Source organism: Moschus berezovskii, chromosome 24 (genome assembly GCF_049115385.1).
Source record: "Moschus berezovskii isolate FMDL1 chromosome 24, NW_MosBer_1.0, whole genome shotgun sequence".
Taxonomy (NCBI): Eukaryota; Metazoa; Chordata; class Mammalia; order Artiodactyla; family Moschidae; genus Moschus; species Moschus berezovskii.
The window spans coordinates 14,470,859-14,494,593 of record NC_142483.1 but is presented as its reverse complement, the minus strand read 5'-3'; the positions used below and the strand labels follow the sequence as shown (position 1 = coordinate 14,494,593).

General features: G+C 43.4%; 1 protein-coding gene across 1 annotated transcript in view; it reads right to left on the bottom strand.

The window, feature by feature from the left end:
* CACNA2D3 (calcium voltage-gated channel auxiliary subunit alpha2delta 3) overlaps window positions 1-23,735 on the bottom strand; it is a 902,079-nt gene that overhangs the window by 56,407 nt on the left and 821,937 nt on the right. The window contains exons 30-33 of the mRNA XM_055414097.2: window positions 22,079-22,149; window positions 6,227-6,302; window positions 3,624-3,676; window positions 1,915-1,970 (exon numbers count right to left, since the gene is read on the bottom strand). Coding sequence (XP_055270072.2) covers window positions 1,915-1,970; window positions 3,624-3,676; window positions 6,227-6,302; window positions 22,079-22,149 — 256 coding nt within the window. The remainder of the gene's footprint in view (window positions 1-1,914; window positions 1,971-3,623; window positions 3,677-6,226; window positions 6,303-22,078; window positions 22,150-23,735) is intronic.

Sequence of the window (23,735 nt, the reverse complement as noted above, 5' to 3'; positions counted from 1 at the left end):
TAACGAACTGTCCATGTCAAGGACCAGCACAGGAGTGAGGGCAGATGCCTGTAGCAGCAGGGAAGGGAAGCCAGCCAAGGTAAGAGTGGGGTTAGTGGCAAGGAAGGTTGGCATTCACCACAACAGCCCGGTGGGCAGGGTGGGCAGGCCATGTGGATATGAATAGGAAAGAGAGAAGTGCCAGAAAGTGAAGCGCTGAAGACCACCAGCCTGCTGCCCCAGCACTGAGCACACTCCTCAGAAGGAGCCAGACATTTAAGCCAAAGAGACACCAGCTCCCAAAACGGGAGCCCCGCCTACCACACATGGTGACTTGCCCTGTGCCACACCTTGCATGTGGGCTTTGCATCATGCATGGTTGAATCCATTGCTCACAGCTGTATCACATCTTATCTCTGTCGACAAGCAAGGAAACCAAAGCTCATAATGACCAAACTTGTCCAGACTGCACAGCCAGCAAGTGCCAGAGGAAGGCTGCCTGACTCAGAAGTCAGGTGCTTCATCTTTAGGTGAAACAGGGCTCCAAGCATGGCTGGGAGGGACTGAGATCTGTCCCAAGGTACTGGTGCCGCAGAAACAGCAGCCATCTGACCAACTACCATCCACTTGCTTGGCCTCCACTGATCATCTTCCTTTCTTTTCTCTCATTTAATCTCATGTACCTTTTTTTTCACCCCTAATAGTAAAAATCTGGACATGCTAGCCAAGTAAGAAAAGTGACTAGAAAAAGATAACAAGTAACCCATTAGGTAAGTTCCTTCTCATCTTCCTTTTTCAAACCATCTACAGTTTTTAACAAAAGCGGGTTCATGTTATAGGTAAAATTTTCTTTGGGGTATCTGAGGGTCATCTCTTCCTAATTCATATTTTGGTCCCTGTTTATTGACTCCCCAGTGGCCTGACTGCTGATCTGAGTTAATTCTACATCCTCCTTCTCCCCAGTCACTGGGAGTTTGGGGGGCATATACAATTTTGCATATTGCTTTTCTTGCTAAATATTACTAAATTTTTAATTATTTCCTATGGCTTTCTGTGAATGGGCTGTCATTTTCTGGTAACTGTAAGTTTGTTTTCTATTTTCTGTTTCTGTTTTGTATATAGATTCATTTGTATTTAGACTCCACATATAAGTGATGTCATACAGTATTTGTTTTTGTCTGTCTTACTTTACTAAATATATTCTTTAGTTCCATCCATACTGCTGCAAATGGCAATACTTCATTCTTTTTACAAGTCAACATCATCATCACCATTATCATAAATTAATTTCAGCAACCTTTTTGAGGGCTTACTATATTCCAGTCCTACACTCAGGATATGCCATGATTTATCTTACCGTTAAATGCACACATACACACAATAATAAGAGATAAATATTATTTATTATTTTCTTTATTTAGCTTACTTTGGGAAACCGAGCCTTGAAGAGATCATCTAACTTGACAAAAGCCAACCTCAGAGCCAGAACTTATATCCATATTAATGTAACTCTAAACTCAGGCCTCTAATAGTTTCTGCTAATTATTGATCAAATCATTGATGGCTTTTTCAGCAAGGAAAATAATATGATCAGATTTATATTTTATGAAAGGTAATAGTAAAAAGGTAATGGTTGTTCATTCACTCAGCCTGAGAAAGGCGATGTGTCTGTGACCCTTAGATTTCAGCACTGCCCACCAGCTTCTGAAGAATTCACCTGTGCAGTGTATGACCTCAAAGCCTTAGTTAGGGAAACAGGTCAAAGTGTACATTCAACATGTGCTGTGGAATTTCTGTCAGACTGAACGGCGCTGCCCTCAGCACAAAGGATGCCTTCTGCTAACAGAAAGGAGAAATCATCACTTTGTCCTAAGTAGCTGGTGAATCCCGGGTTCATCACTCTGAGCAAGGAAAATGAAGACAGCTGCTCCTTACCTTTAGCTGTCATATCTGAGTGCCACCAACTGCAAAGGTTAAATTCCACCAGAAACCTAAGCAGGGAATGGAAAAGCCCAATGTTACTTGGTCACCCACACCCTGAACGGAAGAGTGACATTCTGTGTTATTCAACATCACTCACCTCATTTGAAAGAATAACATCATCTGATATCTGGATATATCAACATGGTTGGTTCAGTTACCACTGAATTTTCACTAGGTTTTGTCTTACTTGTGAAAGACTGTTTTATCGCCAATGCCAGCCAAACCCTGAAATCAGGTTCACTTAAGACTCAGGGATTCTTTTGAGAAATATCATGCTTTATAGGGAAAACTATTTTTATTGTTATAGTCTGAGTCCACAGTAAAAAGTCCACATTCAAAGGGCTTCTCCTGCCTTGGTTCAGAAATACAAACAGAATAGTCAGTCTCTACTTAGACTATGATCTGCAGTATAAAGGATTCTTTCAAAATTTACACAAATTTTGATGTAACGCAAATGCACTTGAGTGTGTGTGGGGGGGGCAAGGTGGTGAGGACAATTGGAATAAACTCCTTTTTAGGAAATTATGTCCCAATGCAACTTCACAAAAATCATAATTTCTCAATTGCTAGTAAAGAATGCCAGTGAAAGTGAAAGCTGCTCATTCGTGTCTGACTCTTTACAATCCCATGGACTACACAGTCCATGGAATTCTTCACGGCAGAATACTGGAGTGGGTTGCCGTTCCTTCTCCAGGGGATCTTCCCAACCCAGGGATCAAACCCAGGTCTCCCACATTGCAGACAGATTCTTTACCAGCTGAGCCACCAAGTAAAACCAAATGAAAGAAAATAGGTCAAAATCTAGTCATTTCCTTCTCAGGCTCGTGGCTGCTATCACTCACAGCTCACAATCAAAATCCCACTATTACCTATATTTTCTGTCTCTTATATACACAAAGAACTTACTCTCCACATGAAGTTATACTTAATATAGGTTACATTAAAGCGATAAATAAGACATTGTCTGTTCATGAAATAACAAGAAATCTGCCTTAAACACACAGAACTGGAAATTTAACGGGGAAAATAAGAATGAGAGTTTGGTGCAGCTTGAATGATCTGGTTTCCATGCTGGTCCATGGAATTCTTTCCTTCTGTGTGACAGTGTTTCTGTAATGTGTCCAATATCTCATCTGGAAGTCAAGCCTTTCATCTTTGTTCCAGTTCAAATCTGACCTAAGTCACAGATGCATCCAGCAGGACTGTAATTTGACAAGGTAAACAATTAAATCACACCTGAGAAAGCCCCTGACCCATGACTGCACAGGCCCCCATGCCTGCACATGCCAAGACATCCAAAGCAGCACGGTGGACAGCCCTGGCAATTTGTTCTTCTGACCACAGCCCACCCAGAATGCATTAAAAACAGCCAGACATCGATGTTAAATTTAACAGTAACCACAATAAATAAATTTGGTTTGTGTACTGCAAGCTGTGAGTCTGCTAAACAGTGACATAAGGGCATAAGCAGTGACCACGATTCACCTATTAAAAGATGATCTTCTGGACTCTATGTTCAATATTTTGAGATGTTCAGTGAGTTTATCGCAGAGTATGAGGAATCATCTAATGTTTACTGGAAGCATGAAGCACAATCTCTCAATTTACTTTCGAACACAGAAGAGTAACGCTTTTTAAAAAACGCAGCAAATTGTACTTACAAGACAAGCTCTGTCATTACCCATTTTACTGCGGCAAGGAAGGTATTATAAGGCTGAAGAGAAGAATTCAGTTCATTAAAAACAATGTATCACACACAAAACTTGTAGTTTAACCTGAGGCTTTACATAAAGACAATGTTATTCTTCTAGAGAGATTCATATCACGTCAAAAAACAGTGAAGCTCTCCCTTAAAGACGAAAATGGTTGGATACCATATCCCAAAACTAACATTTTAAAACTTTGAACTCCCCTGTGGTAAGATGTGATTTACAAGTCAAATAAACATGATCTAATACAGGGGTTATCTCTGGGAGGAAAAAGGAAGTTCAGCAAACGATGCTTAAACCTTTACCCTCTGGGGGCTAATATTTCGCAGACTAATGCTGAGCGGCAGGAATCATATAGCTAATTTCAAATGGTAATTCTCAGGGCTGCCTTTTGGAAAGGTGATTCCCTGTTCTCCATCACTGTATGTCATTCATTGAAATAAGCAAAAATTGCACATACTTGATTTTAATGCCGCCCATGAATTATGGAGGATTTAAGCTGCCTTTTCTCACACTCACATATTCGGACTTGAAAAAAAATGATAACCATATAAACATGTGATTTTATCCTTGCAGAAAATCCCCTTCACTCTATAAAAAAAGGCATTGACAGGCTAATCTTTATTTCAGAATATTTTAATTAAAAAAAGCAGTGGGATTGTTTACCCTGTGATATTTCCTATGTGGATAATTCAATTTCCTGAATTCTGGAAAATGCCAGGTCTCCCCCTCAGTCAGTTCTTTGTACCTAGGCATGCCAGATATGTGAGCGGTGGGCGGACTTGAGAGACAGGCAGTGACATTGGCAAAGCCCGGCCCCAAGCTGCAGGTCCAGAAAAGCCTCAGAACCTGTTGTGGTTTCCTTTAGGTAGCAGGGAAATGAAACGCCTAATCCTGGTTTCTGATGTGATGGCTGCTTAATCCTACCTTCAAAGCATTTTGCTGATAAGGACTAGAACTAGGAATGGGAGGATTATCCAGTTTCAAATAAAACAAGAACAAATTTATATACCCCTGAACATTTTTAAAAACATCCCTATTCAAGCCAATAAGCAAATGCACAGAACAACAGTCCGCAGGGGTTGCTCCCAGCCCACCCAGATGGCAGACTGAATCTCTGACTCTGATTGAGTGTGCCCTCATCAATCCCTGAACCACAGGGCTTTCAGGATTAGGGTCATCTAAGGATGGGAATTATTAACTATTTCCTAAAACCAAATGCAGCCATGCAGTCCTGTGGTTCTGCCATTACACTTCTTATGGCTTGAAAAATAACCATCTCTCTTTCAGACCATAGGACAGTTCTGGGTTTCTGTACCCACTGGGATGGGTAAAGACATTTCAGCGTGGGAGGAGAGAATGAATAAAGGGATTAAGGAAGTTTTGGAAGTGAGGAAGGGGAGTCACAGGGGCAGGATACTCAAGGATTCTCTGTCACATGCTGGCTCAATGCAGGTTACACAAAGGGATTATGTAAATATGGGATTAAAAATTTAAATGCACATTAACATTCAGAAGGGCAAAGCTATTGAGCTTTTAAGCCTAATGATAAAAACATATCTTGGCAACATTTTAAGTCTGGAAATACTTATGCTAAGGTTAGGGAAACTGGGTTAGGAAATATGTGTTGATTCTCATTCTAAAAAGTGGTATTTTTCAAATCGTCCCATTTTTAGTTCCAAGTTGCCTCTCAGAAATGTCCCAGCTCAAAGTCATTTCTTGCTCCCTTAGTCTAGGAGAACCGTGTTAAATATTTGGTTTTTAAATAATCCCCTTGCAAGATCTTACATCTGCAAATGAGAAGGTGTGTATTTATTTTTTAAAACCAAAATGGTTCTTAAATTTTGTGTTTCAAACCAAATTTTAGGTTGATTTTTGGAATTTACAAAATGATAACATGTAAGGGTTATACTTAAACCTATATGCCAGACTATGTAGAAGTATCTATGTCTGCTTTTTCTGTGTTTTCAAGTTATTGGTGGCCAAACTTACATTGCTTGCACATTGTAAATTATATTTTTAAACCAAGGGTAAATTTTAAGTTAATTTCTGGTGATCTGAAAGCCAGTTCCTAATGATATAAAGTTATGTTGATGGATCCTCAACTGTGACACCATGGATGGATCAGCTCCAGGGAAAATAACGTTAAAAGCAGCAGCACAATTAGAATGGAGAATCTCTGATCAAAAATGTGGATTTGTTCACAGGCTAGCAGCTCTATTATAACCAAAAAGAAGGTTTCTACTGAACCAAACCAAAGTCTTTTTTATTTGAGAATGAGAGAATAGACAAAACTTCTCCCCTTTCCTGCCCATCAGAAGGGGAGTTGCTGCATTAATCCATCAAAGACTTTAGGTCTGTTTGTCATTCCGGAAATCACTGGATTTGGATTTTAACAGAAATAACTTTTCTTAATCAATGAAATCAGGAAACACATTTAAATATTCATTATTTTGAAACAGATAAACTTGATGGGTCCAAGGAAAACTATATGCTCACACACAGAGACAGGAAAAAACACACAGCTGTCTTCTGAGTGACTGCACTGTACTTACATCCAGAAGACCATGGGCGCCATCGCTGCTCTCCTTGTTGGCCCTGCACATGGCTTGATAGTCATAAAGGGTAATTCTATAGAAGAGAAGGGAAAGGAGCGTCACTAAATGGGAAAACATGAGAACCACACGGTGCTGTGGACCAACCAGCAGGTGGATAGTCATGAACCACCAGCCAGTGCAACAGCGACAAACACAAATCAAGGCAGGCCTAACAAGGGTGCTGTTTCCCAGATGGCTCAGTGGTAAAGAATCCGCCTGCCAATACAGGAGATGTGGGTTCGATCCCTGGATTGGGAAGATCCCTTGGAGAAGGAAATGACAACCCAGTCCAGTATTCTTGCCTGGAGAATCCCATGGAAAGAGGAGCCTGGCGGGGCTACAGTCTGGGGTCACAAAAGAGTCGGATACGACTTAGTGACTAAACAGCAAGAGTAACAAGTATGGGACACAACAAAGTCCAGGACTACAGACACAGTCATGTCACACTTGGAACTTAAAGAACAAAGAGAACAGAGGTTATCAGTAGGATGGAAAAAGGGGAGCAGAAGCCTCCTCCCCCAAAAGCATGATAAAATAGTCATTTTGGCTTGAACAAGGATGACTTGCATGGACAAGGTTACTCCGAATGAATATGCTGTTTTAAACTGAATCCTGGGCCTCTGCTGGAACCCACATGGACTGTCTCCAAGGTTGAGAGGAGCTGGGAAGGGTCACTTTGGGTTAAGAAATGGCAGGATCCACTGTCTCTTTTAGGCACTAAGAAATAGGCTCAGACCAAGAGAAGGCCAGCTCCTTGACTATTTGTTGAAAACCAGCTGACTCCTTGGTTGGAACCCCGCCCCTGCTCTTTCGTTACCACCACCATAGTAGTGAGTATATCCTTACTTTTGAAAACAGTGCAGTTTATGAAACAAGAAAATGGATGTTTTTTTCTGCCTTGGTGGTAAAAATATAGCTCTTATTCCAGTTATGACCTTTATTCAGCTGCAACGATATTTTGTTTTCAATTTTTTTTCAGACATTTTAGTTTCTTATTAACACCTTTACAAAGTAAAAAAGGATGGCAATTTCCAGTAGCCAGTTAAGAGCTTTAAGACGGAGCAAACACTTTATCCCACACATGCATTTCACCCCTCCCCCCAGTTCCTCTCCCCACTATTCCTGGCATCCCAAAGGAGAGACACTTAAAGTCCAACCTGAGTTATGTAACAGTTGCCAGATGACACCTTAACACTGTAATACATGAACTTCTAAATGACTGGAAGGAATTCTCCCTCCAGGAATCCCTTTCTGAAATAAGGCAGTGCTTAATGTGAAGCATACTTAATGCTGGGCTGGGAATGTATGCTAGAATAAAGGTTCCATACTGCAGGACTGGGGTTGGACCTGTTTCACACCTAGCACAGCGCCCAGCATGGAGAATGCATTAATATGCTGACTTAAAAGGTCAAATGCATGAATAATCATCTGATTGCCTGAATCTTCAATAGTCAATGACGCAACTGAGATTGAAGACATCAACTGCAAAATGAGATGTGAAGGCTTCCTCCTTTAGAAATAAATTAGAGAGATCACTCACCCAGATTAACCAAAGGGCACCTAGGGGCACCCAGAAGAAAATCGGCCATTCTGACCACAGTGAGATGGAAACCAGTTCCTGATGAGCACCACACAGGCATCTGTAGGTGGCAAAGCCAAAGTGGGTACCTGTGCCGCACAATCTCCTGGCAAGTCCTCCAAAGCCCCTTCCTCTTCAGGACATTTTTAGTCTTGCTGACTGTCCTCTGACTTTTTCCCTTAGCAGATGCAAGCAGAACCAGTGTATATTGAGAAAGAAATGAAGCCTATGAACCATCCAAGCATCTGGCTTGGGGAACTCCCTGAATAAACTTCTCACAGAAAGACTCATCACTAATGTAGCCCTGACACTAATTTAGCCACAGAATAAATTGTAGGCCACAACGGACAATGCTAATTGGCACCTGACTGGCCCACCACGCCAGTCTGCATCCTCAATAGGGGATTTCTGCAGGTGCCCCTGAAAGGGTTTTCTAGGATTTGACCAGAACTATTATTAGCTTTATCCTTTTCCCATTACCCAACTCTGTCTCTGCAGCGGGAATCTGGATCAGAGCTGGTGAAAGGCAGCATAGATTGAATGGAACATGGCTGTGCTTGGTGTCTTATAGACATGGATGAAGTATGGCCTTGGCGGAAAAGGTCGGTTCTGTCATTTATCCAGGGTTCAATCATAGCAGGTTGCTCACCTTCTTCTGAGGCTTTAATTTTTCACTTATAAATAAACTTCCAGAGATGTTCTGAGTTTAAATAATCAGGCATGTGGAAGGATACTGAAATACACTATGCATGTTAGTCTCATTATGAGTCTTACAACAGAAGGCCCGATTTTGTTTTTTGCTGGATCTTGGACTCTTAAAGCTACTCTATTCCCAGAGTCCCAAGTGACTGGTAGTATAACTTAATGATTAACAATCTACCTCTGAAGCCAGTGACCTAAGCTCAAATCATAACTCATCTACATATTACAATGATGTTTTTATTTAACCCTCATTGTGCCTCAGTTTTCTCATCTGTAAAATAGTGAGAGCAATGGCTTCCTTATAGGGTGGTCATGAGGATTAAATGAAGTTATACACATGTACTGCCTTTAGCACAGTGCCTAGTACAGAGGAGGCATTCAGCAGAAGGCAGGGCTGCAGCTGCTGTTGTAATTTATTAGTCTGGTTTTCACTGCCATTATTAATTAATGGGGGTAGTGTTAAACGCATTGGGAATTGACTCAGGCTTTATCCAGCTGGCTGGATAGGCCTCCTGGTTTTCTTAGCTCATTGGCATGTATGATGCAGTGTAAAATTCACACTTGTTACTGCAGTAACAGACACCTTCAGAAGCCATGCTGGGGTTATCAAGGGATCATGTGGCAGCTTCTGTCCATGAGCTTTACAGCTGAAGACCAAGGTAACAATAGCTGCTATTTACTGAAGTCTATTTAGCAACTGTCAGCAAGGTACTCTTCTAAGGAAGTCCCTGCGAGAGTCTAATCATCCCCATTTCACAGAGGAGTAAACCAAGTCTCGGCCAGCCTAAAAATGTACCCAAGGTCATATACCTACCAGGTGCAGAGCCAGAATTATATGGGGGCCACCCTGAATCCACTCTCTCTGCCTTCTGCTCAGCAGCAGGTTCTGACAGGTCCTAGGAAATGCTTAGAATTCAGCCCTGTGCCCCACCCCAGTCTTACTGGAATGTCACAGGAAAAACTACCCAAGATAAAGTCTCATAATCAATCCAAGTTGAATGGTTGTTACAGGGTTACCAGGCCAGGCTGGACCAACTGCCTGGGCTAGTGAGACCTCTTTTCCCTGGTAACTGCCCTGACAGACAAATGACTGGGAAGCTCAGGACTCTGCTGGAATCATTTTCAAAGGCTCCAGTTTACAAGTTGGGGTCAAACTCAACTGCTCTGGGGGCAGCCTCCAGGTCAGGGTCCCTGCCTTTCATTTCATAAGGAAGCTTTCCTGATCTGATTGCCATGGAGGAGGTTACAAAACAAACCTGCTCGGTCTTCTCCACACTTAAGACAGCTTTAACTAGATGTTGCAGAGAGACTTCCAGATTGTTGCCCTTTCTGAAGTGATTTTGTTACTGTTTTAAATAACTCCATTTTGTGGCTACCTGTATCCTGTTTGTCTGATTATAGCTAAAGAACGTGATAATTGCCTGCCTTCATTTGGCTCTCAAATAAGCCCTGAGCCTCCTGCCCAGCCCAAGATTGGTGCTGCTCTGCTTCACTCAGCAGCAGGGGTTCATTCTTATTACAGATAACATGCCTTAATCTCCATGACGTCACCACCAGGCCATGGCAACCACAGGCTGCTGGGGAGACCTTATCATTAGCATCTCTGTGCTCCCCAGATGCGTCTCTTTGAAACTTTGGCGGAAGGCAGATAGAGTCTCTGAAGAAAAACTCAAAGCAATGCAAACCAAGCATGGACAACCCTATGTGCCCGGTACTGGGTGCCTGGCTCATGACGTTAGGATTTACTTAAAGCCATTTTCCTGATTCTGCTCTTTTCCAACTAGACAAAAATTATGACCAAGAACAAGATTTCTCCTAAAAAACCAAGGGTGAATTTCAAAGGAATGAGTTCAGCTAATTTAAGGTCGTCACTAATGGTGGGCACCAGCATTTATTAAACACCTACTATGTGACCATGGAAAAGAGACTGATGCTAGGAGGGACTGGGGGTGGGAGGAGACGGGGACGACAGAGAATGAGATGGCTGGATGGTATCACCGACTCGATGGACATGAGTTTGAGTGAACTCCAGGAGTTGGTGATCGACAGGGAGGCCTAGCGTGCTGTGATTCATGGGGTCGCAAAGAGTCGGACACGACTGAGCGACTGAACTGAACTGAACTGATGTGACCATGATGGAGAAGGCGATGACACCCCACTCCAGTACTCTTGCCTGGAAAATCCCATGGATGGAGGAGCCTGGTAGGCTGCAGTCCATGGGGTCACAAAGAGTCAGACACGACTGAGCGACTTCACTTTCACTTTTCACTTTCATGCATTGGAGAAGGAAATGGCAACCCACTCCAGTGTTCTTGCCTGGAGAATCCCAGGGACGGGGGTGCCTGGTGGGCTGCCGTCAATGGGGTCACACAGAGTCGGACACGCCTGAAGTGACTTAGCAGCAGTAGCATGTGACCGTGAGGCCAGGTACTTTACCTGCAATAACTCTAACTCACTTTGGCTAAAAATCTGCCCCCAAACCAGTCTTGTAACAGCTTAATGTTTGCAAATATGGCCCTAAAAACATAAAGACCCATTGAGGGTCATATTTAAGCAATTTTCAATCAAAAAGTAGGAAAAGCAAAGTGACTCACTAGGGCGGCATGTAAAAAATATGTATTCTTTGTTGGGCTATAAAAAAAGTGTTCTCTGGAGCAGTTTTCAACTTCCAAGTGTCAGGGGCACGGAGCAGGAACATAGAAAATTCTAAACAAAAGGATTGTCACCATGGGAAGCCTTACTCTTTCTTACACCCTAACAGCCGAGAGAGTGGAAAGCTCCATCTGTTGATCTGAATGCTAATAGAAGATCCAAAAGGAGATTTTCCTTCTCTCCTTTCTGCCTAGGTGGCCAGCTCATCCCATAGCCTCTTCTTACAGAGACTGCACTATTCTTTAAGATCAACAGTTCAGTTCAGTACAGTGGCTCAGTCGTGTCCGACTCTTTGCGACCCCATGAATCACAGCACGCCAGGCCTCCCTGTCCATCACCAACTCCCGGAGTTCACTCAAACTCATGTCCATCGAGTCGGTGATGCCATCCAGCCATCTCATTCTCTGTTGTCCCCTTCTCCTCCTGCCCCCAATCCTTCCCAGCATCAGAGTCTTTTCCAGTGAGTCAACTCTTCACATGAGGTGGCCAAAGTATTGGAGTTTCAGCTTCAGCATCAGTCCTTCCAATGAACACCCAGGATTGATCTCCTTTAGAATGGACTGGTTGGATCTCCTTGTAGTCCAAGGGACTCTCAAGAGTCTTCTCCAGCACCAGTTCAAAAGCATCAATTCTTTGGCGCTCAGCTTTCTTTGCAGTCCAACTCTCACATCCATACATGACCACTGGAAAAATCATAGCCTTGACTAGACGGACCTTGGTTGGCAAAGTAATGTCTCTGCTTTTTAATATGCTATCTAGGTTGGTCATAACTTTCCTTCCAAGGAGTAAGCATCTTTTAATTTCATGGCTGCAATCAGCATCCACAGTGATTTTGGAGCCCAAAAAAATAAAGTCTGACACTGTTTCCACTGTTTCCCCATCTAGTTCCCAGGAAGTGATGGGACAAGATGAAATGATCTCTGTTTTCTGAATTTTGAGCTTCAAGTCAACCTTTTCACTCTCCTCTTTCACTTTCATCATGAGGCTTTTTAGTTCCTCTTCACTTTCTGCCATAAGGGTGGTGTCATCTGCATATCTGAGGTTATTGATATTTCTCCCGGCAATCTTGATTCCAGCTTGTGCTTCTTCCAGCCCAGCGTTCCTCATGATGTACTCTGCATATAAGTTAAATAAGCAGGGTGACAATATACAACCTTGACATACTCCTTTTTCTATTTGGAACCAGTCTGTTGTTCCATATCCAGTTCTAACTGTTGTTTCCTGACCTGCATACAGGTTTCTCAGGAGGCAGGTCAGGTGGTCTGGGATTCCCATCTCTTTCAGAATATTCCACAGTTTATTGTGATCACAATGGCGTGATCACTCACCTAGAGCCAGACATCTTGAAATGTGAAGTCAAGTGGGCCTTAAAAGCATTACTACGAACAAAGCTAGCGGAGGTGATGGAACTCCAATTGAGCTATTTCAAATCCTGAAAGATGATGCTGTGAAAGTATTGCACTCAATATGTCAACAAATTTTGAAAACTCAGCAGTGGCCACTGGACTGGAAAATATCCATTTTCACCCCAATCCCAAAGAAAAGCAATGCCAAAGAATGTTCAAACTACTGCACAATTGCACTCATCTCACATGCTAACAAAGTAATGCTCAAAATTCTCCAAGTGAGGCTACAACAGTATGTGAACTGAGAACTTTCAGATGTTCAAGCTGGATTCAGAAAAGGCAGGGGAAACAGTGATCAAATTGCTAACATCCATTGGATCATAGAAAAGCAAGACAATTCCAGGAAAGCATGTACTTCTGCTTCATTGACTACGCTGAAGCCTTTGACTGTGTGGATCACAACGAACTGCGGAAAATTCTTCAAGAGATAGGAATACCAGACCACCTGACCTGCCTCCTGAGAAATCTGTAGGCAGGTCAAGAAGCAACAGTTAGAACCGGACATGGAATAACAGACTGGTTCCAAATTCGGAAAGGAGTATGTCAAGGCTGTATATTGTCACCCTGATTATTTATAATTTATATGCAGAGTACATCATGTGAAATGCTGGGCTAGATGAAGTACAGGCTGGAATCAAGATTGCTGGGAGATATATCAATAAACTCAGATACGCAGATGACACCACCCTTATGACAGAAGATGAAGAGGAACTAAAGAGTCTCTTGATGAAGGCGAAAGAGAAGAGTGAAAAAGCTGGCTTAAAACTCAACATTCAAAAAATGAAGATCATGGCATTCAGTCCCATCACTTCATAGCAAATAGATGGGGAAACAAAAGAAACAGTGACAGACTTTATTTTCTTGGGCTCCAAAATTACTGCAGATGGTGACTGCTGTCATGAAATTAAAAGATGCACGCTCTTTGGAAGAAAAGCTATGCCCAACCTAGACAACATATTTAAAAGCAGAGACATTACTTTGCCAACAAAGGCCCGTACAGTCAAAGCTATGGTTTTTCCAGTGGTCATGTATGGACATGAGAGTTGGACCATAAAGAAGGCTGAATACCGAAGAATTGATGCTTTTGAACTGTGGTGTTGGAGAAGGCTCTTGAGAGTCTCTTAGACAGCAAGGAAACCAGTCCTGAATATTCATTGGACGGACTGATGCTGAAGCTGAAGCTCCAATCCTTTGTCCACCTGATGTGAAGAGCTGACTCATTAGAAAAGACGCTGATGCTGGGAAAGATTGAAGGCAGGGGGAGAAGGGGACGAAAAAGGACAAGATTGTGGGATGGCATCACTGATTCAATGGACGTGAGTTTGAGCAAGCTCCGAGAGATGGTGGAGGACAGGAAAGCCTGGCACGCTACAGTCCACGGGATCGCCAAGAATGGGACATGACTGAGTGACTAAACAACGACAACTACACACTACTGTGCGTGAGCTTTAAAAAGTTACTAAAACACTTAAGGCCTCCACATCCAGTTCCTCTTTTGTCAAATGATAACAATGATGCTAAAGCTGAAACTCCAGTACTTTGGCCACCTCATGCGACGAGTTGACTCACTGGAAAAGACTCTGATGCTGGGAAGGGTTGGGGGTGGGAGGAGAAGGGGACGACAGAGAATGAGATGGCTGGATGGCATCACCGACTCTGTGGACATGAGTTTGAGTGAACTCCGGGAGTTGGTGATGGACAGGGAGGCCTGGAGTGCTGTGATTCATGGGGTCGCGGAGAGTCGGACATGACTGAGCGACTGAACTGAACTGAACTGAACTGAACAATGACAATAGCTATTTCATGGATCTGTCACGAGGCTTAATCAAGGTAATGCATGCAAACTACTTGGAATACCTTGCCTGTAGAGTTGACCCTTGAACCATGTAAGGGCTGGGAAGCTGATTCTCTCTGCAGTTGAAAATCTGAGTACAGCTTGCCCTGTGTATACAGTTTCTCCATAACTGCAGTTCCATATCCATGGATTCAACCAACCACAGACTGTGTAGTACTTAATATTGACTATTAAGAAAAAAACCCATGTATAAGCAGACCTGCACAGTTCAAACCCGTGTTGTTCAAGGGCCAAATGCAGTTAGTACTCAAAAAACAAGACATGCTGCTGTTAGGATGATGATGAGTGGCTACTGTAATTGTAATCGGGGATCCTCAAGCAGCAGCTTTAGGATTTTCAAGAGCAGTTCATTGGAATCTCCATGTCTCTGCATTCCAGAAAATTTGGCCCAGAAACACACTTGTCCAAGCCAATGTGACTTCTTGTTCCCTTCAACGCCACCTCTGACAAACCACTTCTGTGGACATGGTCAGGTCAACAGGAAGCCAAGAAGCCATTACTTTCCTTACATGAGCTGTTGAGTATCAAGACATCGGTGGGGCAGTCGGCACTAGGGAGCAGGCATTCAAACATAACAGACTTCTCCTCTAACACTCTCTGGATTCTGGGGCCAGGGCATTCGCTGAAATGTAATGCAGTCACCAAAGACAGGGAAAGTGCCAATCAGCCACCATGGAGCCCAGCACAGTTTCATCATATGGAGACAGGGGTAGAAACAGTAGAAGTCTTCAATCTACCTGGTGAATCACCTTTTTAGAAAGGCAACTTAGAAAAAGCCACCAGAGTGAATTCTATACAAGTCAAATATGTTAGTGAATGCGTGTGTGGTGGCAGGGGCCGGGTGAGGTGAGAAGGACATTCACCAGGCTCTACAGGGAAAAGTTAAACACGGTCTTGGAGGGGTGAGATCTCAGGCATGCTGCACCACGCACATAAAACAAACAAACAAACAAACAAAAAACAGAACAAAACAGAAAAGACACAACCAAGAGACTCTCAGTAGACTCAGTGGCCCCCAAGGCAAAAACAAACTATTAGTGCTGTGTGCTAAGTCATTTCAGTCATGTCCAACTCTTTGCAACCCTATGGACTGTAGCCCACCAGGCTCCTCTGTCCATGGGATTCTCCAGGCAGGAATATTGTAACAGGTTGCCATGCCCTCCTGCAGGGGATCTTCCCAACCCAGGGACCTGTGTCTCTTCCGTCTCCTGCATTGGTAGGCAGGTTCTTTACCACTAGAGCCATCTTCATTTCTCCGCAAGCCAAGGGCCCACTGGTCTTCCCTTTCTTGAGCTTCCTCTAATACACAGAGAACAAAGGAAGACCCTTTGGCAGAAACCACAAGGATCTTTGGTATAAGTATGCGTTATTCCATTTAACTCTCACTGCAGGTATAAAAATCATTCTTTTGATTTTATTTTGCTATTAAAAAAAAAAAGCCAAAATTTTGGAGCTAAAGTTGCCAAGAGTCAGACAGCTTCAAAGTAGGTAGCACCTAGACTCGAACCGTGGTGCACTGAACTTAGTACTTCTTGATCCTGACAGTACCTGCAAATCGCATGGATGCTCCATCCCCAGACTAGTTTAATATGAATCTTGTGCGGCCACAGCTGGAGCAGAGGTGTGTTCTCAAAGCTCTCCAGGGATGGTAGTGGAGTTCAGGCCCACAGACCAAACCCCAGTGCTGTACTGTGGAGGCCACTGATGTGTAGTAACTACTTTTGGGGTGGGAGGTTATTATTGATTTTAAAATGGAGAGGAGAAAATTAGAAGAAAAAAAAATTTCAGACATCTGGAGAGCTTATCCAACAGCTAATTTTTTGCTTCCTATGTGTAGTAGCTTTGCAATTTGCAAAGCATTTTTACTTCTCTTATTTTAATTGAGTCTCAAAAAAGTCCCATCTCACTGAAATTCCTATTTTGCTGACGAATAAACTGAGGCTCAGAAAGTCTGAGGAATCTGTCCAAGTCCACACAGTGGCTATGCTGAGGCTCAAACTGAAGTCTTCATGATTCAAGACCCATGTATCAAAGAAACCCTATCAGAAACCTGGACTTTCCTATGATCGGCTATATATATATTTTTTTCTCACTTTCCCCTAGATATTTGACATTGAGTTTGCATCACTGGGGGCAAGAAGGGGTGGGGAAGTAAATGAATTCTAATAAAAATATTTTGAAAGTAGATATTCTTTTAGTAGTTTTGAAAAGGGCAATGTCACTGCCATGGAGTGTGGCTTCTGAGAAATATGAATACAAGCTCTTACTGGACATTAACTTGAGTTAAAAGAAAGCAGCTAAAATGAAAACCCTTAAATGAGTCAGGGCTACTTAGGGAGTTCATTTGCTTTCCATGATAATAATAAAGAAATATTTCAAGTTCTCTGAAACACAAAAAGCTGACCAGGAATATGGTATCTTATGAGAAAATATGTGAAGCCTGGGAACCTGACTTGGTTTAATAATTTATCAACTTCAGTTAAAAGAAATCTGGGTGATCTTATCATTCGGCTGGCCTCCCTTCCTGAAAGTTCTGCTCACCCAGATAAGTTACTGCTGAGCCAACATCCTCCTTGGCTATGCTTCACTTTGTCTCAGACAAAACTGAAGGAAGCTCCATGCACTACACAATGCTACTGTATATCAGTTCAGTTCAGTTCAGTCGCTCAGTCGTGTCCGACTCTCCGCGACCCCATGAATCACAGCACGCCAGGCCTCCCTGTCCATCACCAACTCCCGGAGTACACTCAAACTCATGTCCACAGAGTCAGTGATGCCATCCAGCCATCTCATTCTCCGTCGTCCCCTTCTCCTCCCGCCCCCAACCTTTCCCAGCATCAGAGTCTTTTCCAGTGAGTCAACTCGTCGCATGAGGTGGCCAAAGTATTGGAGTTTCAGCTTTAGCATCAGTCCCTCCAATGAACATCCAGGATTGATCTCCTTTAGAATGGACTGGTTGGATCTCCTTGCAGTATAAGGGACTCTCAAGAGTCTTCTCCAACACCACAGTTCAAAAGCATCGATTCTTCGGCGATCAGCTTTCTTCACAGTCCAACTCTCACATCCATACATGACCACGGGAAAAACCACAGCCTTGACTAGACGGACCTTGGTTGGCAAAGTAATGTCTCTGCTTTTTAATATACTATCAAGGTTGGTCATAACTTTCCTTCCAAGGAGCAAGCGTCTTTTAATTTCATGGCTGCAATCAGCATCTGCAGTGATTTTGGAGCCCAAAAAAACAAAGTCTGACACTGTTTCCACTGTTTTTCCATCTATTTCCCATGAAGTGATGGGACCAGATGCCATGATCTTTGTTTTCTGAATGTTGAGCTTCAAGTCAACCTTTTCACTCTCCTCTTTCACTTTCATCAAGAGGCCTTTGAGTTCCTCTTCACTTTCTGCCATAAGGGTGGTGTCATCTGCATATCTGAGGTTATTGATATTTCTCCCGGCAATCTTGATTCCAGCTTGTGCTTCTTCCAGCCCAGCGTTCCTCATGATGTACTCTGCATATAAGTTAAATAAGCAAGGTGACAATATACAACCTTGACGTACACCTTTTCCTATTTGGAACCAGTCGGTTGTTCCATGTCCAGTTCTGACTGTTGCTTCCTGACCTGCATACAGGTTTCTCAAGAGGCAGGTCAGGTGGTCTGGGATTCCCATCACTTTCAGAATGTTCCACAGTTTATTGTGATCCACACAGTCAAAGGCTTTGGCATAGTCAATGAAGCAGAAATAGATGGTTTTCTGAAACTCTTGCTTTCTCCATGATCCAGCGGATGTTGGCAATTTGATCTCTGGTGCCTCTGCCTTTTCTAAAACCTGCTTGAACATCTGGGAGTTCACGGTTTACATACTGCTGAAGCCTGGCTTGGAGAATTTTGAGCATGACTTTACTAGCGTGTGAGATGAGTGCAATTGTGCGGTAGTTTGAGCATTCTTTGGCATTGCCTTTCTTTGGGATTGGAATGAAGACTGACCTCTTCCAGTCCTGTGGCCACTGCTGAGTTTTCCAAATCTGCTGGCATATTGAGTGCAGCACTTTCACAGCATCATCTTTCAAGACTTGAAATAGCTCCACTGGAATTCCATCACCTCCACTAGCTTTGTTCGTAGTGATGCTTTCTAAGGCCCACTTGACTTCACATTCCAAGATAGAACCAGGTAAAAAGCAGAGGCTAGAAAATTCTCCAGGTGCTCGGTGCTTGCTTAGACTGAAGGATGTTTGAATCCAGTTCTGTTACCACTCTGTTATATGGAGACAAGTTCTTAACCTTTCCAAGCTTCACTTTATATATATATGAAGGGAATGGCAACCCACTCCAGTATTCTTGTCTGGAGAATTCTATGGACAGAGAAGCCTGGTAGACCACAGTCCATGGGGTCGAAAAGAGCTGGACATGATCAAGTAACTAACACACACACACACACATGTATACACACCAGATCCAGCTTCACGGGCATGTGGCCTGTGTAACTGCACAGACTCCTACCACTTAGAAGGGCTGCATGCTGTGTTTACTGCTCTGCTCTTGCTGTCGTGAAATTCTCAGTCATTTTTGAGCAAAGGCCCCCATTTTCACTTTGCACTGGACACTGCAGATTAGGCACTGGTCCTGTTTATACCTGTCTCTCGAGTTGCTGCAAAGGACTGCAAGAGTTAAGGTCTGTTTGCGACCTAGGCCTGCTATGTAGTAGGTGTCCCTGGAAGACAGCCACTGCTACCTGCATTATTCTCATATTGCTGAGGCCACGCATTTATCTAGCCCTGAGCACTATGTTTTCTATAAGCTGGGTGGATAGAGTTGAATCAAAGACTCAGCCTAAGCAACCAAGAGAGACCACTATACCTCTTAGATTGCTTGCACGTGAAATTGAAGAACCTTCTCAAAGCTCCCTCAAGTTGGTAATTTGTTTTGCACAAAGCAGTGACTTCTCTTCCTCCCACATGGCACTGCAGACCACAAGCGGATGCTCTCTCCCTCTAATGGCACCGCTAAGTAGACTAGCCATCAAGACACCTGGTAAGTGGCCGAGCAACCAAAGAAAGAGTCCATGCCAAGTAGGAAAGTATTGTCTTGCTTTAGAGAGAGAGGCAGTTACTATGGACCAGTGGGGAGAGATAAAAGGAGGATGAGAAAGGGAAATGGCGTTCATTCTTCACTTTGAGCTCTGCTGTTCTGAAGAAGATGGTTTGCAGGGCTCTTGGGTATGAAAGGAGTTTCTTTAGCACTGGGTACGAGCAGACCAAAAGAAGCAACTTTGTGCCGGGGTGCACTGTTCAAGATGCTGAGGTCAACTAGGTGACTGGACCTTGACCTTTACCAGGGCTCAGCCATGTCACCAAAGCAACCCAGCCTCCATGCACCCTGTGTTTGGGAGTGCGGTGCAGTTAAATATGGTGCCTGGCATCACAACATTATTTTCAGCTACATCCTTTCAGGGCTTCTGAAATACAGACTTTTTCCAATAAAAAGGACTGTCAACCTTATTCTCTAAGTAAGCATGCTGGAAAAGGCAAGGGCATGAATGTTTGAGTTCCAAAAGGATGGCCGTACCCCAATACTTGATGGAGACCCCATCACCAGGTGTCATGGGAAGCCTGTTGTGAAATATGTAAATTAAAAAAAATAATCTGGTGCAAGGTAAAAAGGAAACGCAGAGATACACAGCAACAAAAATCATAGGAGCAGCTAGCAATTATGGGGCCTTTAATATATGCCAGGCACTGTGTCAGAACTTTATGCTTATTATTATCTCCTTAACTCTGACAGAAACCTTTGCAAGTAATTATTATTAGCATCTTCCTTTTTCATGTAAGGAAACCAAAGCTTGGGGTGGTAACGTGACTAACCCTGAGCCATGCAGCTAGAAAATGTCAAAAGCCTGGATTTGAACCCAATCCATCTGATTTCAAATCTCAAACTCTAATTTCTGTCCTGGCCTCATGAGGGGGCCTTTCAAAGAGGCCTAGGAGGTTTGTCAGGTAATTCCTGGATGACAACACTTGCTGTTAAAATCGAGGAGAGAGTCCCAGCCTTCCCCTTTTCTCAGATGTTAGCCACTTTTATAGAAGAAAGTTCTAAATTCAAGTCATTCATACTTCACCCACAGTAAGGAGAAATCTAGGAACTTAAAATACTGCTTCAACCTTTCCTCTTTCCCACCAAACTGTTTGAAAGGAATATCCAAGAGGGAAGAGGGGGGAAAAAAGTAATTTTGTTAAAAAAAAAAAGTTGAAAAATATGCTTTCAAATGAGAAACACGTGTGTGATTATTCTCCCTTTTTTGTCTCTGCCTACCCCCACCAAGTTGAAAACAAGCTAACACAATACAAATGTACACATCCATGTAAAAACACAAGAAGCCAGGGGTGCCTCGGATGGCAGACAATCCAGCACAGCAATCCCAGTCCAGCTCCATGCCCAATTTTCAAGCTTATGTACAATGACTCCTGGCAAAAAAATGCATTTGAATTTTAAAGAGGGAATCTAGCAGGGGTGAACACTCAGGCAGGCTGGAAAGCAAGTGTGTCAGAGGTTGCAGAATTGCTGGAGTTATGCCATTTTAACATATCATTTCTTGTTTCCCTTTTTCTGGCACAAACAAGCTACAGAATCTCAAAAATTGGGTCATCATTTTTGAATTCCCTGCTTTCAGCACAGCGCTCAGTTGGTCTTATTGACTAGCTTAAAAGTCTGATTTCCTGAGCTAACACTTCCTGTCCATTCAGCTGCAGGGGAGTAATAAACTCCGGGACTGTCTTTCCCACTGGCAACCAATGTGCAACAGTTCTCACAGGCAAGCTGGGTTCCGTCCTCGTATTTCTTGATATTATATATTTAACAGCATCAAATATGTCCAGGAAAGTACCACTTCAGAGGCCACCATTCTCCCTGGGAGGTTGAGGTGAGGGAGAATTGACTCCTGGGGGGACATCACTGGCATACTGATCTCTCAGGGTGATGTCCTTTCTTATCGGCTTTGGTATTCCCACAAGTATGGCTGGCCTGCCCATGAGGGACACTGGGCTGTGAGCCTCACTCAGAGTCAACAAGAGCCCTTGCAACTCAACTGAGTGGTCCCTGCCATGAATTCTGAAACCTCTCGGTTGTGTTCTAGCAGCAGAGTTAAACTTACCTCCATCTGGGAGCATGTTTTGTGAATTTTTACTTGATTTTCTAAAATTATATCGAGTCTCTAAACATCACTTTCCATCCCCGAGTTCCAGATTTCTAGCAAGTTTCACCAATTTGTCAGTGTGAGACAAGACACTCTTTTCCTTTTTGACCAGATGAAAATGTTCCCTACTTCTCTGCAATCACTTGCTTCAGACCAATATAATCTCCTTCCAGTGCAGGCTCTGACTTCAGGACCAGCCTCTAGTAAAGGCTATGCTAGGGGAACAGGGAATGCATTGTGAGCTAAGTTTCTGAGACTCTTAACACTCATGCAAAAGAGATCAAATTTCAGGAGATCTTCTGGAGCATGAACACAGCCATGGGGTCAAGTCTGGGCTTGCTTTATTTGACCTTGGTTTGTTTTATTTTATTTAGGCAACCCTTCTCGGGGCGGGGGGCGGGGGGGGCAAGGAACCGTAAAATCCTTACCTTTTAAAGGAGCCCATTGTTAACAATTTGTTCATCACAGCTCCCTCCACCTCACCAAAAAAGTCTCCAGTCTGTGGGGAAGAAAAGACGACCCAAGAGGAAGTGTAGATAAATAATGTGCCCAAACACCAGAGAAGAAATCAAAATGGACCAGTTTGTGTCCTGGAGCTGACGAGGGCAAAAGGAGGTTTTCAGGACTACTGTTACATAAACATGGAAAAGGTCTTAATAGTCATGAGAAATTATGGGATTAAAGAGGGAACAGATAAGCAGATGTGGATGTTTCAAATACACGGCAGGGGTGGGGGGTGTGGAGTGGCATTGCATAACACGTGCTAAGTTCTGGGAATGAAAGACACGTGCACACGCGTGCACATATGTACACACACACGCATGTAGGAGCACATGCATACACTCCTGGAAGGAGGCACTACTCTGCTCTCAATTCCTTCGGAGTAAAACACTACTTCATACAGACAGAAAGAGACTGTGAAAGGGCTACCGAAGCAGTAATAAAAAGAACTGTGTATAATTCCTAAATGACCTGTTGAGGGATATACAGCAGTCTTCTTCATCAGCTCGATAAATTTCCTACAGTGGAGAACACACCTTCTCTAGGTCACTTTCTGAGGAACACCTTCATTTTGTCCATAGGCAGCTAATATATTGACCAAGAATAAAGCTGTCCAGATCTGGGAGGAGAAGCCTCGGCCATTCAGACTTCCAGTGGCTGACTCTGGCTCTGGGACTGTCTTCAGGGCACTCCCGCAGTGCTAAGCTTATGCTTCTGCAAGCCTAGTTCTTGGTGTTGGCCAAGATTTGCAAACTCTGAATGGTGGAATGAAGGATTAACATCCTCGGGCATCCCTCCAGACTCCTGGAGCCAAGGAGGAAGATGTATCCAATATGGCAGAACAGAGCTTGGACCTACAGTCTTCCTCTGCCAACAGACTAGAAGGAGCCAGTGCAGACCAGTAGAGAATCTGCATCTCTACTGTGGGTGCTCTGAGAATTTGTATCTTATGTGGCAGAGAGTAGAGGGCATTACACTCAGAGCCCAAATCACATAAATTCCACATGTGTATATGTGCTCATTCACGTCCAACTCTTTGCAACCCCACAGACTGTCACCTTCCAGGCTCTCTGTCCATGGAATTTTCCCAGCAAGAATACTGGAGTGGGTTGCCATTTTTTTCTCCAGGGGATCTTCCCGACCTAGAGATTGAACCTGTGTTTCCTGCACTGGCAGGCAGATTCTTCACTGCTGAGCCACTGGGGAAGCTCCTACATAAAGCCCACAGACTTTGTATTAACTAAATTCTGATTTCCTTATAATGCTGTGACCTCAAGTAGGCTCTTAGGAGTCCTCAGGCAGAAAGGCACATACAGGCTTTGCCAAAAAGTCAGAAAAGAGGAGGAAAGAAGGAAATGACATTTCACTGACTAAGACTGAGCACTGCCTTTTTCACTCCAGGGAAACTTGAACTTTCGGCAAACTCTGTGGGTATGTACTGCTGTTGGGAGCAAGAAGGACATGTGCATTTCCTGTGTGTAAATATGCCAGTGTCAATGGAACCGGTTGTTAGACGAAGAAGAATTAACCTAATTGGGGTACAGGAACCAGACATCAAACAAGCTGAGGCAGGGCAGGCTCCAT